At 40.2% G+C, this 14,938-nt stretch overlaps 1 protein-coding gene across 1 annotated transcript in view; it reads left to right on the top strand.

The window, feature by feature from the left end:
• pibf1 (progesterone immunomodulatory binding factor 1) overlaps window positions 1-14,938 on the top strand; it is a 108,945-nt gene that overhangs the window by 44,355 nt on the left and 49,652 nt on the right. Inside the window, exons 11-14 of the mRNA XM_067985495.1 lie at window positions 1,161-1,326; window positions 5,118-5,268; window positions 6,989-7,079; window positions 13,862-13,964. Coding sequence (XP_067841596.1) covers window positions 1,161-1,326; window positions 5,118-5,268; window positions 6,989-7,079; window positions 13,862-13,964 — 511 coding nt within the window. The remainder of the gene's footprint in view (window positions 1-1,160; window positions 1,327-5,117; window positions 5,269-6,988; window positions 7,080-13,861; window positions 13,965-14,938) is intronic.

The following is a 14,938-nucleotide window of genomic DNA, read 5'->3' as shown; positions in this document are numbered from 1 at the left end:
TGTAAAATAAAAGATAACACATGGAGTGGTACAGCTTCCGTGTTTGCCGCACAAAAATCAAGTTAAAAGTTAACTTGGTTGCATCTGTAAAATTAAAGAAATGTGATATTGTAAGTGTTTCCAACTGCTGAGTTGGAAGATGCATTGTTTTATACTATATAATGTATAATATATTACCAGGACCACTGTTGATTGAAAAAGTGAAATTGTGTGTTTAATATAAAGTATTATTGGACTGTTAGTGGATTCTTTAGGTTCAAATTGTGTGATTATCTCCATGTCTTTGTGGAATTTGTAAATGATTGGCCTGTCTGATATATTGCTGTACATATGTACTCTTATCCTTTTCAAAGCCCAGGACAAATATCAATATAGTAGGAAGGTGTCTGCATTTCCACAGAGTTAACAGGTGCATAGCAGCAAAGAGGAGCAGGGGGGAGAGATCATTCATTTAACAAAAATGATCACTTTTCAGGTATTCACTAAGGTACAATTGCCTGCATTTTATAAAATCTCACTTCCTATTATATTTTGCTTTGTAATATGGTCTGTCACAGTATCATGTAATTTACTTTGATGTTTGTGAATTAGCTTATCAAATTTTAACATTTATTAGCTTTGTCATGTAATGAATGGAATTTTATTTTGCTGTCCCATTTGTTACTTTGTCCAAAAACAGTGTTTCATGATGGGGTATGGTTGCACAAAACCCAGTAGCCCTCCAGTACCTCACTCAAGTGTCCAATCTTCATGTATAAGCCTAAACAGTGATTGTCAATAGGCTCATCATCTGTTCAGAATTCAGCTCAGCCTGATGCTATCCATGTGCTAACATCCTGATGCTAACATGCACACTAGGTACTTTCTGGTTAATGGTAATTGAAAATGGGAGAAAAAGTGCAAGCAGATTTTTTTTCTACCCCATCCCCAAACACTGTGCCAATGTCAGTGCATCCACCACTGTCAAATCTGAGAAAAAAGCAGAAATGGATCTAGGATAATCCTGGTCTGTGTAGCCTATTACCATAACATGTACATTTTAACAACTGACCCACTGGTGAAAAGCCCACCTGAATCACATGTTCATTAGAAATCGCTTTGGAAATGTGAAAATAAAGAAGACATTTGATATATTTTTTCCTACTTCTCTCACTTTCTAGGTTTAGGCAGCTGCAGGTCAACACAGACAGCCGCATATCTGAACTCATGAATCAGACAAAGCTAAAAACATTTGAGGCAGAGCGAGCTCAGTTGGTACAAGAGGAAACAGCCAAGAATCTCAAGCAGTGTCAGTTGGAATGTGATAAGTACCAGAAGAAACTTGAGGTAAAATGATTGTTTCTATTTCAGGGCAACCAAATAGTATATCTATGCAAAAAGAAAAGTTCAAAATACACGAATCACTGTACACAAATATCATTTGATCCACTTTTTGCATTGTGCATTCCACTGTATGACTCAACTGCCTTACACAATGGCCCTGAAATTCCTAAGCCTGAGATGGTGAGTGAGGACACAAGTCAAGCAAGGACCAGAATTTTTGGTGGGACCCACTTCTGCATCTCTACCTCCTTTGTTTACATCCTAAAATTCCAGAGGAGGCGGATGCTTCCTGCGCCCACCCCTCTTCTGCCCTGAAGCTATTGTAGTTTCCTGCCAGTTCCATTTTTACTGTGGCCAACTTAAAATACATCTGCATGAAGCGGGCTGACTTACTACACCACCACGGTAGTGGGAGCCTAATGCCTCTTTCCCATTGGTAATATTGCTGTTAGGAAAACAGCTCCAGAGAAACTGCCAGAATTTACTTTTGAAACATTTAACGCCCTAGCCAAAACAGCCAGGCCCTCCTCCCCACAATGGAACACCTTCCACTTCAACATCCCTGGCCTCCTACAGGGTGGGCGCCCAAGGACTCTATAAATATTGCGAGTGCATGCCCCTTTATGTAAATGACCCCATAACACAGATTTGGGATGGGAGTAATGCCCAGCCAGACTGGCAATCAGAAATCCCACCACACCATACTTGTGGTGGAGTGAGGCTCCAGGAATTTCTTTATCCAGGACCTTGCCATGAATAATGTGACAGAAGATCCACTAGTCTTTGAATACAAAATAACTAGCAAATATACAAACTATATACACACCTCACAGTATTTATTTTATGTAATGAAAATTGACCCACAACCAGTGATACCAAATTCCATGGAACCAGAAATAAATTTAATAGCATAGCAAGGCAACAGTACATGCTAAGTCGCATCACAGCACCATTTTGTATCTCACTTCACTGCCACAAAACAAGAGCCCAGTATGAATCAACATCTTCCAGAGAGGAGGGTAGAAAAGGGGAGAATTGGAAAAAAAAGTGTGGCTTCTTTCCTAAGCCTTGTTGTATAATGTCTCAAAATTTTGAGTTTATATTGGGAACAGACTATCCCCTTTTGGAAAACACCTTTTTCTATTCCTGACATGAGCTCCTCGCACTTATTGTTGGAGGGGACGGGGAGAAGGGTTTAAGGAGACGGTTAGTAGTGGAGAAAAGAAGCTGGAGGTTATCTTTGCTCTCCATGAGGAGTCTGGAGCATTGGGTAGTTTTGGTAGAGGAGAGTGAGGCTCGGATAGCATTTGATGTGGTCTAGCCAGATTTGGTGATGGATCATTAAACCAGTTGTGTACCAGATACCCTCAAGTCTGTGTCCCTTGGACTTGAGAGAGCAATGATGGTGGTCATACCGGGGGAGCAACCATGATGGAGAGTAAAGGTGGAGGTAAGGGTGTGATTGAGCAGATCAAGAGCTGCAGAAGTATCGTGGCAAATTGAAGGCCAAAGGCAAGGTAGTTGGGAGTTTGAAATTGCAGTAGTAAGTGACTTGGGAAAGAGTTTTTTTCCCAGAGAGAATGAGGCATGCACTTACGTTTATTGATACAATAACAGTCAGCATCGGCCATTAAAAATATGGTGCACTTGAATATTTATAAAGCACCACGATCAGATTGAATAGGCCTGAGAATTCTAAAAGAAATGGAAAATTGTTTCAGCTCATTAGACAAGACTGTGGCACCAGAAGTCTGGAAAATAACAAATGCTATTACAATCTTTAAAAAGATCAGAAGCTTGATCCTGGGAATTATAGACTGTAACCTTGACTACTATAATGAAAAAAATCCATTAAAATGTACTATAAATGAACCGTTTGAGGTGCATCTAATGAGTACGACCAGTTCTTTCCAGAAATAATTAAAATGTCTGCTTTTTTTCAAAATTACCTATATACTCTGAAATTGCTACTTTAATTCTAAATTTAACAAATTAAGTTTTCCCTTAAAATAAGAAAAATAGTTACTAAAGATTTCTGTGGAAACTATAATAATTTTTGGAAAGCAGTAGACCTAATGAAGGCAAAGGCAGTCATTAAAAGCTAATGATTTATCAAAGGCATGTTGTACCAGTTTGGAATCATTTGACAGCGGATGGGTGGCCTTATAATGGATACTAGTTGCCATGCATTTTTAAAAGCATTTACTAAGACATTCCATTATTTTGAATTCCATCGCTATGTTTAATCAATGTTCATGGTTTGAAATAGATTACTCAATAAAAGTAATTCTTAACCAAACTCATTTCAAAGAGTATCCAAATCTGTGCCTTCTACTAGACATAGATCCAAATGAGATATCTCAGTTTGATCACCTTGCCCACCTTTTCTCACCTATATCAAAGCAACTCCCTTTCCTTTCTCATTACAAGATGGACCAAGTTAGTCGTCTTTTCTCTTAGGTGTTGGTTAAGGGGTAAATGTTGGCTGGGACAACAAGAGAACGCCCCTGTTCTCCTTCGAATAGTGCCACGGGATCTTTTGTGTCCATGTGAGGGGGCAGACAGGGCTTCAATTTAATATCTCATCCGAAAAACTTAACCTCCAACAGTGCGGCACTCCCTCAGTACTGCATTGAAGTATCAGCCTAGTTTCTGCTCAAGTATCTGAGGTGGGACTTGAACCCACAACCTCTGACTCAAAGGCGAGAGTGCTACCACTGAGCCAAGGCTGACACCTGTTGACAGAAGCTTTATCTTTTCCCTCTTCCCTTCACGCACGCGCACACACAAACCACTCACTCATATCTCTCGCTCTTTTCTCACTCACACTCCTCACTCACTCACTCACTCTCACACACACTCTCTCTCTCTCTCTCTCTCTCTCGCACACACACACACGCACACACACACACACACACACACACACACACAATGCCGTCTACCCAAGCAGAGGCTTCAGTACCTGTCTATGGAACACCAACACTCCCAGTCTAGCTGATAGCAATCGCCATGCATGTCCTGTCCGGAATAGAAGTAAGAAAGCCACAGACGTCCCCCCACCTCCAAAAACAATTCTGGGTCAGTGGGCAGACAGAAATCTGTTTTTCCTCGGGTGGGGGAAAGCTGTACTTTAAACTCCCGCCCCCAGTGGAAATTAAAACTTCATTTCCTTACCCTTGCTCCCCTGGTCCCTCACTCTCCACACCCTCTCCTCTCCCATCCTTCTCCTTTGTCCCCTCTCCTCTATTCTCTCCCTCCGCCTGATCCTCCCATCGCTATCCTCTATCTCTCTTTCACCAACTCTCCTCCTCCTCACTTCCCCCATCCCCGCGACTGCTCTATGCACCCATGTCCTCCTTCCGCTTTCCTCCTCCCCTCCTCTCTGCCCATCCGCAACTCTTCTCACTCCCTCTACTCCATGTTCCTGTCTGCTTCTTTCTCCATCTGCCTCCTCACCCTTCCTCCTTACCCCCCTGCCTGGGTCTAGTTATTTCCCTGCCTTCTAACTCCTTGATCTGACTACTGCAATTGTTCTTGACTCCTCATGTACAAAGGCACAGGAGATTGACTAGTTAGTGTAAAATTCCTTTGTGTTAATTTAACAGCATAATTAACCTTTTAAAATAAATATGTTAATGTCTGTGCTAAATAGCGCAAAAAAGAATTTTACGTGAACATGTTAACTGGCAGACTGACAGAGTTTAAACCTTCCACTGAGTAATTTACCTTTAGATGTTAACATGTAAAAGCATGTTTACAGTTAATTGTGATTTGTTGAATTATTATCTCAACAGGTTTTAACAAAAGAATTTTATAGTCTGCAGTCATCAGCAGAAAAGCATACCACTGAACTTCAGGCTCAAAACTCTGAGCTTCAAGCACGATTGGAGACCTATGAGAAACTAGAGCAAGAGCTGGATGGTGTTATAATGCAAACAGCTGAAAGTAGGTCAACATATTGGGATGGTGTGTGACTTGGAGGGGAACTTGCATGTGGTGGTGTTCACATGCACCTGTTGCCCTTGTCCTTCTAGGTGGGGGAGGTCGTAGGTTTGGGAGATGCTGCTGAAGAGGCCTTGGTGACATGCTACTGTGAATTTTGTAATAGTACATACTGCAGCCAGGATGCACCGTTGGTGGAGGCAGTGGATGTTTAAGCTGGTGCATTGGGTGCCGATCAAGCGGACTGCTTTGTCCTGGATGGTGTCGAGCTTCTTGAGTGTTGTTGCAGCTGCACGCATCTAGGCAAGTGCAGAGTATTCCAACAAACACCTGACTTGTGCTTTGTAGGTGGTGGAGAGGCTTTGGGGAGTCAGGAAATGAGCCACTTGCTGCAGAAAACCCAGCCTCTGACCTGCATTAGTAGTCACGACATTTATGTGGCTGGTCCAGTTGAGTTCCTGGTCAATGGCGACCCCCAGGATGTTGATTGTGGGGGATTTGACGATGGTAATTCCATTGAATGTGATGGGGAGGTGGTTAGTCTCTCGTTGGAGATGGTCATTGCCTGGCACTTGTGTGGCGTAAATGTTATTTGTCACATATCAGTCAAGCCTGGATGATGTCCAGGTCTTGCATGCGGGCATGGACTGCTTCGTTAAATGAGGAATTGTGAATGGAGCTGAACACTGTGCAATCAGCAGCGAACAGCCCCACTTCTGACCTTATGTTGGAGGGAAGGTCATTGATGAAGCAGCTGAAAATGGTTGGGCCTAGGACGTTGCCCTGAGGATCTCCTGCAGCGATGTCCTGAGGCTGAAATGATTGGCCTGCAACAACCACAAACACCTTCCTTTGTCCCAGGTATGACTCCAGCCACTGGAAAGTTTTCCCACTGATCCCCATTGCCTTCAGTTTGACGAGGGCTCCTGAGTGCAGCACTCGGTCGAATACTGCCTTGATGTCAAGGGTAGAGACTCTTGCCTCATCCCTGGAAATCAGATCGTGTCCACGTTAGGACCAAGGCTGTAATGAGGTCTGGAACCGAGTGGTCCTGGTGGAACCCAAACTGAGCATCGGTGAGCAGGTTATTGGTTGACGGTTCCATCCTTTACTTTGCTTGATTGAGTAGGCTGATAGGGTGAAATTGGCCAGGTTGGATTTGTCTTGCTATTTGTGGACAGGACATACCTGGGCAATTTTCCACATTGCTAGGTATATGCCAGTGTTGTAACTGGAACAGCTTGGCTAGAGGCACGGCTAGTTCACTATTTCAGGGACAATGAGGACAATTGTTGTGCCCTCCTGCAATACTTGATGTGGTCAGCTAACTCAACACATAACAGCCTCTCTGGTTTGTGTGGCCAGTTTCTTACCATATTGTGCATTTAGCCACTGAACTGTTGGAGAGCCTCGATCCTCAATTATAAATGTCTACGAACCCCGGTATTTCATATAAAAAGTGATGTGTAGTAAGATATTTACAAAATCCAAAGATAAATAACTAATGAATAGTGCATTACAGTTTTCCACATATTACTCTCCTAAAATCATCATCTTGTAGACTTGGGTAATAAGAGTGATCCAAAAGACCATTTCAATAGGCATTCAATGCTTTAGTAATTTTGCAAGCTGCCTTCTTTGGCCAACTGACAAACCAGGCGTATTTTGATCTTTCAAAGTCTGCTGGCATATATTTAGATTAATTTTGTTTGTTTTTCCGCAGTGGAAAATGAGGATGATGCAGAACGGGTTCTATTCTCTTATGGCTATGGTGCTAATGTTCCCACAACAGCAAAACGACGCCTTAAGCAGAGGTAAGAAATTGAGACTATTCTTCCTTTATTCTTTTCCCAGCTACCATGAGTATGTTACCAGCTGAAATAGGAAAAATCACTTAAGGTACATGTAATTTGAAGAGATTTTTGAAGCAAATGCTGCAATTTTTCCCTTTATGAACTAAATAAAAGAGTTCCCAGGTAACTAGTTTCAGTTTTCCTTTATTCAACATCAAACAGCATCAACTGCATGCATGAAATGTCTGCCCTTGTTAAACCTAAAATTTGTTGGTTAGTGTTGATTTGTGTTTGTGTTAAATGATTTATTGATTTTGTGCTGTGTTTTGAATATTGTGCTTACTATACAAGGCTCTGCTTTGTCACTGCCATTTATGTATATTATCTCTCGTCCTTTTGATCATCAATTCACCGTATGTGGAAATGGCACATATTTCCACAAGAGGATGAAATGCAAATGATGCCAAAAGCTGTTTTCCCTTATCAAGCTAAAAATGAAGGTGCCTACAGAAAGAAGAGGTTGAAGCTGACCAACAAATTAAAATGGTTGAACATTCGGTCCTCCTCTTACTACCCATTTAAATGTAACAATAATGCATATATTGTTGACCTGCTGCAGCATAGCATGAATGGCAGCTTCTAGAGCAGCTGAAGATTTTTTTTAAAGTTGTTATTAAAAATGTAAAAAAAATGGATTATAGGGAATAAATTCCCTTAAGATTTAAGTAAAATCTTAAAATCTCCCATAAAAATGTAATTCACGGCCCCTTCCCGCCCATAACATCCTGTATGGGAGCATTGCTATGGCACAAATGATGGGAATTCTATCATATTACATTCCGGCCATTTGCAATTCTTTAAATACCCCCTTCCAACTGTCCTAATTCTTTTTACTATGCCCATCCAAACACATGCTAGCTTTTGACACAATAATCTGAATTTTAAAAAAATACACCATATGTATAAAAGTGTATATTTTGCCAGCTTATTTTATTTGTAGGTAATAGGTAAATTATAAATTTGCCCAACGTCACTACTGGTGAGCAATCCCAGAAATGGTGGCGTTTTTGCCCCCCTACCTGCTGTAATTACACCAGGCAGCCAGCTTAATTCCAGAGGAAAATCTGCCTCTGTATTTCAAAATCTATCCTAGATTATTCATCTTTCTTTCGTTAGTTGAGGGTACAAATATTTTTTTCCAAGCTATTCTTTCCTTTCCTTGATCTGCAGAGGCTTTGTATCAACTGCAGTTGAGAGAACGTCACCCCACTAATCCAGCTCTAAATCAAGAAAAAACTTACATTTAGATAGCACCCTTCATGACCCAAAAGCCCTGCTTTGCCGTTACACTGCAAGTGGACTCTATGCTGCAAATATAAACTTTAAAATGCCCCTTGCACTACCCATAGCAACGCTGGAGGACGAGGACAAGGACAAACGATCATCCCTCGCATCCGCGTTGCTATTGCGCAAATGATGGAAAATATATTGGGTTACATTCCATCATTGAAATTAATTACGATACATAACACGTATGTCCAGACATATAATATGTCATCAGTTACTTCCGATGGCGAATTGAAGTGATATTAGAATGGGCGGGGATGCAGAGGAGGGTGTCCTTGCCCCTGCCTGCCCTAATTCCTTCAGTATGCTGGCCTCCTTCCATCTCCCATGACTCCTTTCTTAGTTTAACTCTTCAAGAATGAAATGTTTAATTTAGACTATATGCTATATTCAACAAACATTTGCTCACAAATGAAAAACGTTGACCTTTCAGTAATAGTCAGCCGTTTAACTTAATTGGCATGTCTGATATTGAAAAAAACATACATATCAATCATAGGTTTCAGACATTTGTTTTGCAATCTTTTCCCGTGTTTTTATAATGCAATCAGCTGCTTTCAGCAAGATTGTTTAACATCTAAATAGGCAGACATACTGGATATTTCAACAGAAGTAGATCTTCATTCTCTAATTAGTCTTTCTCAAACATTTCTGAGATTCCATTCTTATCCTTCAGTTCTGCTCTAGGGCACAAGTTTAATAAAATCTTTTGAGAAATGCAGGCAGTCAAAACGCTGTTAGAAAGTCTTCAGTAAAAGTAAATCCAGAAAAAGTAAAGCAGCTGAGATGATTAATCCAAACATTAATCTGCACTAGTGAGACTGGATTTAACTACTTTTGCACTGAAGTGATATGTGTGTGTTTAATTTTGATCATTAGTTCATTGTTACACAATTTTTATTCCTTGAGAGCAAAATTATGGCAAAAAGCTATGCAACCATTGCTTGATGCTTTCATAACATCTGTTAATTTCATGCTGGTAATATACATCAACTTTTATAAGGAAGAATCTTCGAGTTAATAAAAAAAATCTCCACTTTAGTTAAAATTACAGGCAATAACTACTGCATTGAATGGTTTTTAATGTTCCTTTTTTAAAAAAAAAAGTATTGTGAAACAAGGTGGATCTAAATGCATCCACAGAAAAGCAATTGTAAAATGGAGTTTTCGTTGGCAGGAGGATTTAAATAGTTTCATACCAGTTAATTTAGTAAAACTAACTTTTATTTTAAAGGCAGGATGCCTTGATTGCAAGTAGGAAATAGCAAAGTGAGAAAGATTTGAGTAAGACTGCTAGCTTGAAAAGTAGCCTTGGAATGCAGTTGAAAATCGCGAACATTTACAAGAGTTTATCCAGGCCTCAGTGGTACCTAAGATGGCATGAATGATAAAGTACCAAGAAGATTGCTTTTAACCAACAGTTGCAGTCTTACAAAACTGATGTTTCATTATATCGGAGGAGCTGTGATAAGGAGAACATAACTGCCAAGTTCTTTGGAAATGTTGGCTAACTGAATAATGCAGTCCCTTATCAACAGCAGTCATCTTTGATTCTCTTTGCTCAGAGCTGCTGACTCCCTTTTACATTGCTGTAGATGACATCATAATCCTATTACTGGTGGCAGCTGCCAGGGAATTTCCCAGCTTTTTCAAACATGAAGCAAATGCCCCATCCAGCTAAGTGGATGACATAGGCCTCCCAGCATCTTTCCATATGTAATATCGACTTCCTTGGGTTTACACTGTAAGTCGGAGAATATAGACGCACTCCTACCCGTCTCTGATGTCTTCCTGTTGCTGATTCTATCTCTCCTCTTCTGTCTGTTTTTCTCTTCTCTGCTGATTCTTTCTCCTTAGCACACTCTCTCTCTTTCTCTCTCTCTCTTTCCTTTCCAGAGGGACACTCTTTCCTTTCCAGAGGGAGGTGTGACAGTGAAAGGAGCCACTGTTAGATACAGGCTGCATTTGGGGTGGGAGTTGCAGAAAAACTGCGATCCTCAACTGCTTCTTTCCCAGCCCCTCCGCTAACCACTTGTGCTCCTCCCTTACCTCCTTACTCCCATCATGTCCACTACCCCTTCACTTTTCTACTAGCCATCCCTCTTCCTACCACCTGTTGACTTCTGTCACTACCCCTATGTCTTCCCCTTTGAAACACCCATTCAATCCCTGCACCCTCACCTCCCCCTTCCCCCTTGCCTCAAAGTCAACTGGCAATGTTCAGGCCAGGCAACAGGAATTAAAAACAGCCTAAAATTTCTCGCCTGATTGTGTTGTAGTTTCAGGCATGCATTTCATCATGTTTAATAGCAATTTACCACATTCACCCTCGTGACATATTCTTCTTCTGCAAAGGTCTTTCACATTGGGGAATTTGAGACAATATACTGTTCAAAATAAAACATAACACCTGTGCATTCCCAGCATTTTATGTATTTCCAGTATTTCCATTTACTATTTCTAGTATTTCCTTACTGCTGGAGTACCCTTGCTGTCAATGGTCTATTCCATCGAAGGAGGTGGCACAGACTCTGCTTTGACACCAGAAAAATAGAAGGTGCAAATATTATCAGCAGCATGAAGTAGTCGCAGCCATTTTCAACAAATGTGAATTAATTTGGATTGATCTAATCTTAGAGTGAGAATAAGCTACCTAGATCTGTTCCCAGAATCAGGACTTCTCTAACTGGATCCTGTATCAGCTGGCAGGCCAAGAGATTCCTGACTGAATCAGGTGGCATTCTGCCTAAGCAGTAGCTGCCACCTATCCTGACCTGAGGGAAATGGCACCCCAGGATCTCTGCAGTGCTTACCAGACAGCGACTAACTCTCCCACAGTCATATCTGGGATCCACAGGTGGCAAGCTACAGTAGGTACAAAATGTTGATTGTTGAAGATGCATAGTTTTCTCTAAGAACCCAGTGGACAGATCTGGGGAGTTCGTGGCTGTGTTTATTTCCTCAGCTGTTTAGTTTTCAGATGTTTATCCATGTTTTGAAATTTTATTGGCAAGTACTCACATTAGCATTTCTTGTCCAACAATATTTTCAGATGATATTTATATATGTCACTTTAGTTTTTTTTTGATCTCAACACATTGACTTTTGTAAGGAAATAATAACAAATGTGTTATCTAAAATGGTGAGTTTTATTAAAAGGGCACCATCAAAATGAAAGAGAATGCATCAAACATATTTTTACATAGGTAAACGGATATTGCAATGGCACAAAATACCTCACCATGTCACTTCTGAATCATGAAGATGATTGGTTCTTTACCCTTCCTAATCCAAAGGTAGATTTGCTAAATATATTTCATGAAGGTAGCATCCCCTGTGTTAAACATAATTGAACGTAGGACTAGTAAGAAGCAATCTTATGGGACTCGATGAGGAAAAGGCATACGGATTTTGCCTACAAAATGGACATTCACCCCTCTGACTTTTCTCTTGATTTGCAGTACTTGTTATAACCACGTTTATGGAATATAACTATTTTGCAGATAATGAAGCTACACTTCAAGATCAGTAATCTAACATGTGCCATGAGTAATAAATATGTATTTTATTAATTGGCTGTTTCCATTAAAAATATGAAAGTATGTTTTTGAAAGTTCTTTAGAAAGGAATGGCCCTTTACATTATCCTTATACAAAGTCTGTCAGTGTTTTTGAAGAGAAATTGATGTATTTACAAAATAGTCTTTGTGGTTTAATGTAGTTCAGTGAGCCAAGATTTTTGTGCTTGATATATTTACTTGGTCACAGCATTCAATAGAATTCATTTTTAAAAAGTTAAACAAATGCCCTGGTTAGACCACACCTGGAGTACTGTATTCAGTTCTGGGCACTGCACCTTTGGAAGGATATATTGGCCTTGGAGGGAGTGCAGTGTAGATTTACTAGAATGATACCTGGACTCCAAGGGTTAAATTACAAGGAGAGATTACACAAAACTAGGGTTGTATTCCCTGGGATTTAGAAGATTAAGAGGTGATTTGATTGAAATTTTCAAGATATTAAGGGGAATTGATAGGATAGATAAAGAGAAACTATTTCGCTGGTTGGGGAGTCTATTACTAGGGGACATAGCCTAAAAATTGAAGCCAGGACTTTCAAGAGTGAAGCTAGGAAACATTTCTACGTACAGAGTGGTAGAAGTTTGGAACTCTCTTCCGCAAACGGCAGTTGTTGCTAGCTAAATTGTTAATTTTAATTCTGAACTTGATAGAGTTTTATTAACCAAAGGTATTAAGTGATTATGGGGCTAAGGCAGATATAAGAAGTTAGGTCACAGATCGGCCATGATCTCATTTAATGGCGGAACAGGCTCGAGGGGCTGAATGGCCTACCCATGTTCCTATAAATGGGTTTCTTCTGTAAAGAGAAAAGACAGATTGATGTTTCAGGTATGAATTGTTGGTGAAAACTCAAATAAGTGAATAGTTTATTGGAACTGAACAAAATGAAAAAGGGAACATCAGGAGAGGTGGAGGAATAGAGGTAATGGGTGAAATGCCCAAACGGGATTTATTGAAAAATTGGAAAGAGTTAAGAACTGATGGAAGATGTATAAAGATATCAGTGAGGCAGTGACAATATATTAACAGAAAACAAGGATGTAAATATGAGAAAGACTGCAAATGCTGGAAATCTGAAATTAAAATGGAAAATACTGGAAACAACAGGCTTGCCAGCACTCAAAGAAGAGAAAGGCTACCATCCTGGGTACAGAGCACCAAAACTATGTTCTACCAAAAGGTCGGTATCCACAATATCAGCCTGCCTCCCCGGAGCACCCCGGCAGTCTCTGACTGTAAGGAAATGGGAGAGATAGCTCAAATTTGACGTTACCTAAAATCAGTGTTCAGACTAGAGGGCTGCAATTGAAAGTTATTCTTAAAGGTTGTGTTGAGCTTGCTTGGAACAGCATTGGAAGCCAAATTGGCAATTGTAGGGAGGGCAGAACAGAGGTGTGCAGAGTAGGTGTGGTGAGGCTTGATACGAATCATTAAGCTGCTTTAATTCACAGTAAGATGAACATACTGAGCAACAGTTATAATCAGATTCACTTCTTTTGACCAGTACAACTTTTATTTGCATAATGATAAAAATAAAGAACACACCACACTCCCACACATCACTGGATATTCTGTTCAGCCTGATTAAAAGCTGTAGTATTCCATCACTGGGCAGATGTAAGCTTCTTAGAGCACTGAAGTTTCTACTGGTGTCAAATATAAATTCCAACTCAATTTGACTATGCGAGATTAACCTCACATATTTTTCTCAAGTCTAACCATTTACATTCCTGATCCTTAGGTTATAAAAGATAAGCTTCTTTAGCACCCACATGTATTAAGAAAAATGTAATTGTGGAGCCCTTGTGGAACTTTGCAACTTTAAATGGACAAATGTGCTTCAATCTATTAATTGCCCTCTCCTTTCTCCTCTCAGTGTTCACCTTGCAAGAAGGTTGTTACAATTGGAAAAGCAAAATTCACTCCTTCGAAGAGACCTAGAATATCACAAGATCCATGCTGATGAATTGAGTCAAAAGGTAAATTGTATGACAAAAATGAAGCATTTTTGTCCACGATGGATTCTTTATTACTGGCCACAGTACACATAAATAAAGGTCTGTTATTGCTAGCTGTATCTGCAATTTGTAGGCAATATACATTGCAGCCTGGCTAATATTCATACCTCAGGTCAGGGCAGAGACATGCATAGTTCAGGAGTCCTTGGTCTGCATGATTTGTTTGGCGACTTTGTACCTGGATGGGAATCCATCTAACTGGTTATTCAAACTATTTGGCACAAATCAATGAATCAGGCCATCCCATTCAATTGTGAGCATACTATGCGATTGATGTCTTGGGGCTGTTTTGGGGAAGTGGTTTTGATTGACGGTTGTGTCTGGTTAAAGATACGAGTCTGGTCTCTAGAGGGGCAGGGCCAATGATTCTTTGATAGAAAGCTCTGCAGTCAGGAGTTTCCAATTATAGACTTTTATCTGTTTGTGCTAAGCTTAGTAGTCAGTCTGAAGCCAGCGAATAGATTGGGCTAAATCAGTGGCTTCATGGCAGTGTTTCGCCATGTGAGAAGTGAGTGATTATGTTCCAAGAACTGATTTTATATTGAGAGATAGCACAGGAGAACCATCTGTTGTTTTGACAATTCAGAGAGAACAAGAAGGCTTATAATTATTTTGAATATACTTTTCATATAGAATACAGTTCATTTACTCATTTAGTGTTAAAGAAAGCCTTAGTCTGATAGAATGTATATTCATTCACAACCAAAGATGAGATCGTGTGGTGGTAGTTGATTTATTCCAGTAAATCGGAGTACAGTGGCTGGAGTTCTCTGTTCGATCCCTAGGTCTCACTACATTTACCTCGTATTGGGCAGGTAAAGAAAGGTATACTCTGGTTTGTAGGGAACGTGAGGTCCACTTACCAGAATGGATAGTGATGCTGACCCAAGAAGAATATCTCATGTAAAAATTCAAAGATATAACTTTTTTTTTGC

The sequence above is a fragment of the Heptranchias perlo genome, chromosome 6 (genome assembly GCF_035084215.1).
Source record: "Heptranchias perlo isolate sHepPer1 chromosome 6, sHepPer1.hap1, whole genome shotgun sequence".
In the NCBI taxonomy this organism is placed as follows: domain Eukaryota; kingdom Metazoa; phylum Chordata; class Chondrichthyes; order Hexanchiformes; family Hexanchidae; genus Heptranchias; species Heptranchias perlo.
This window is presented reverse-complemented; position numbering and strand designations above follow the sequence as displayed.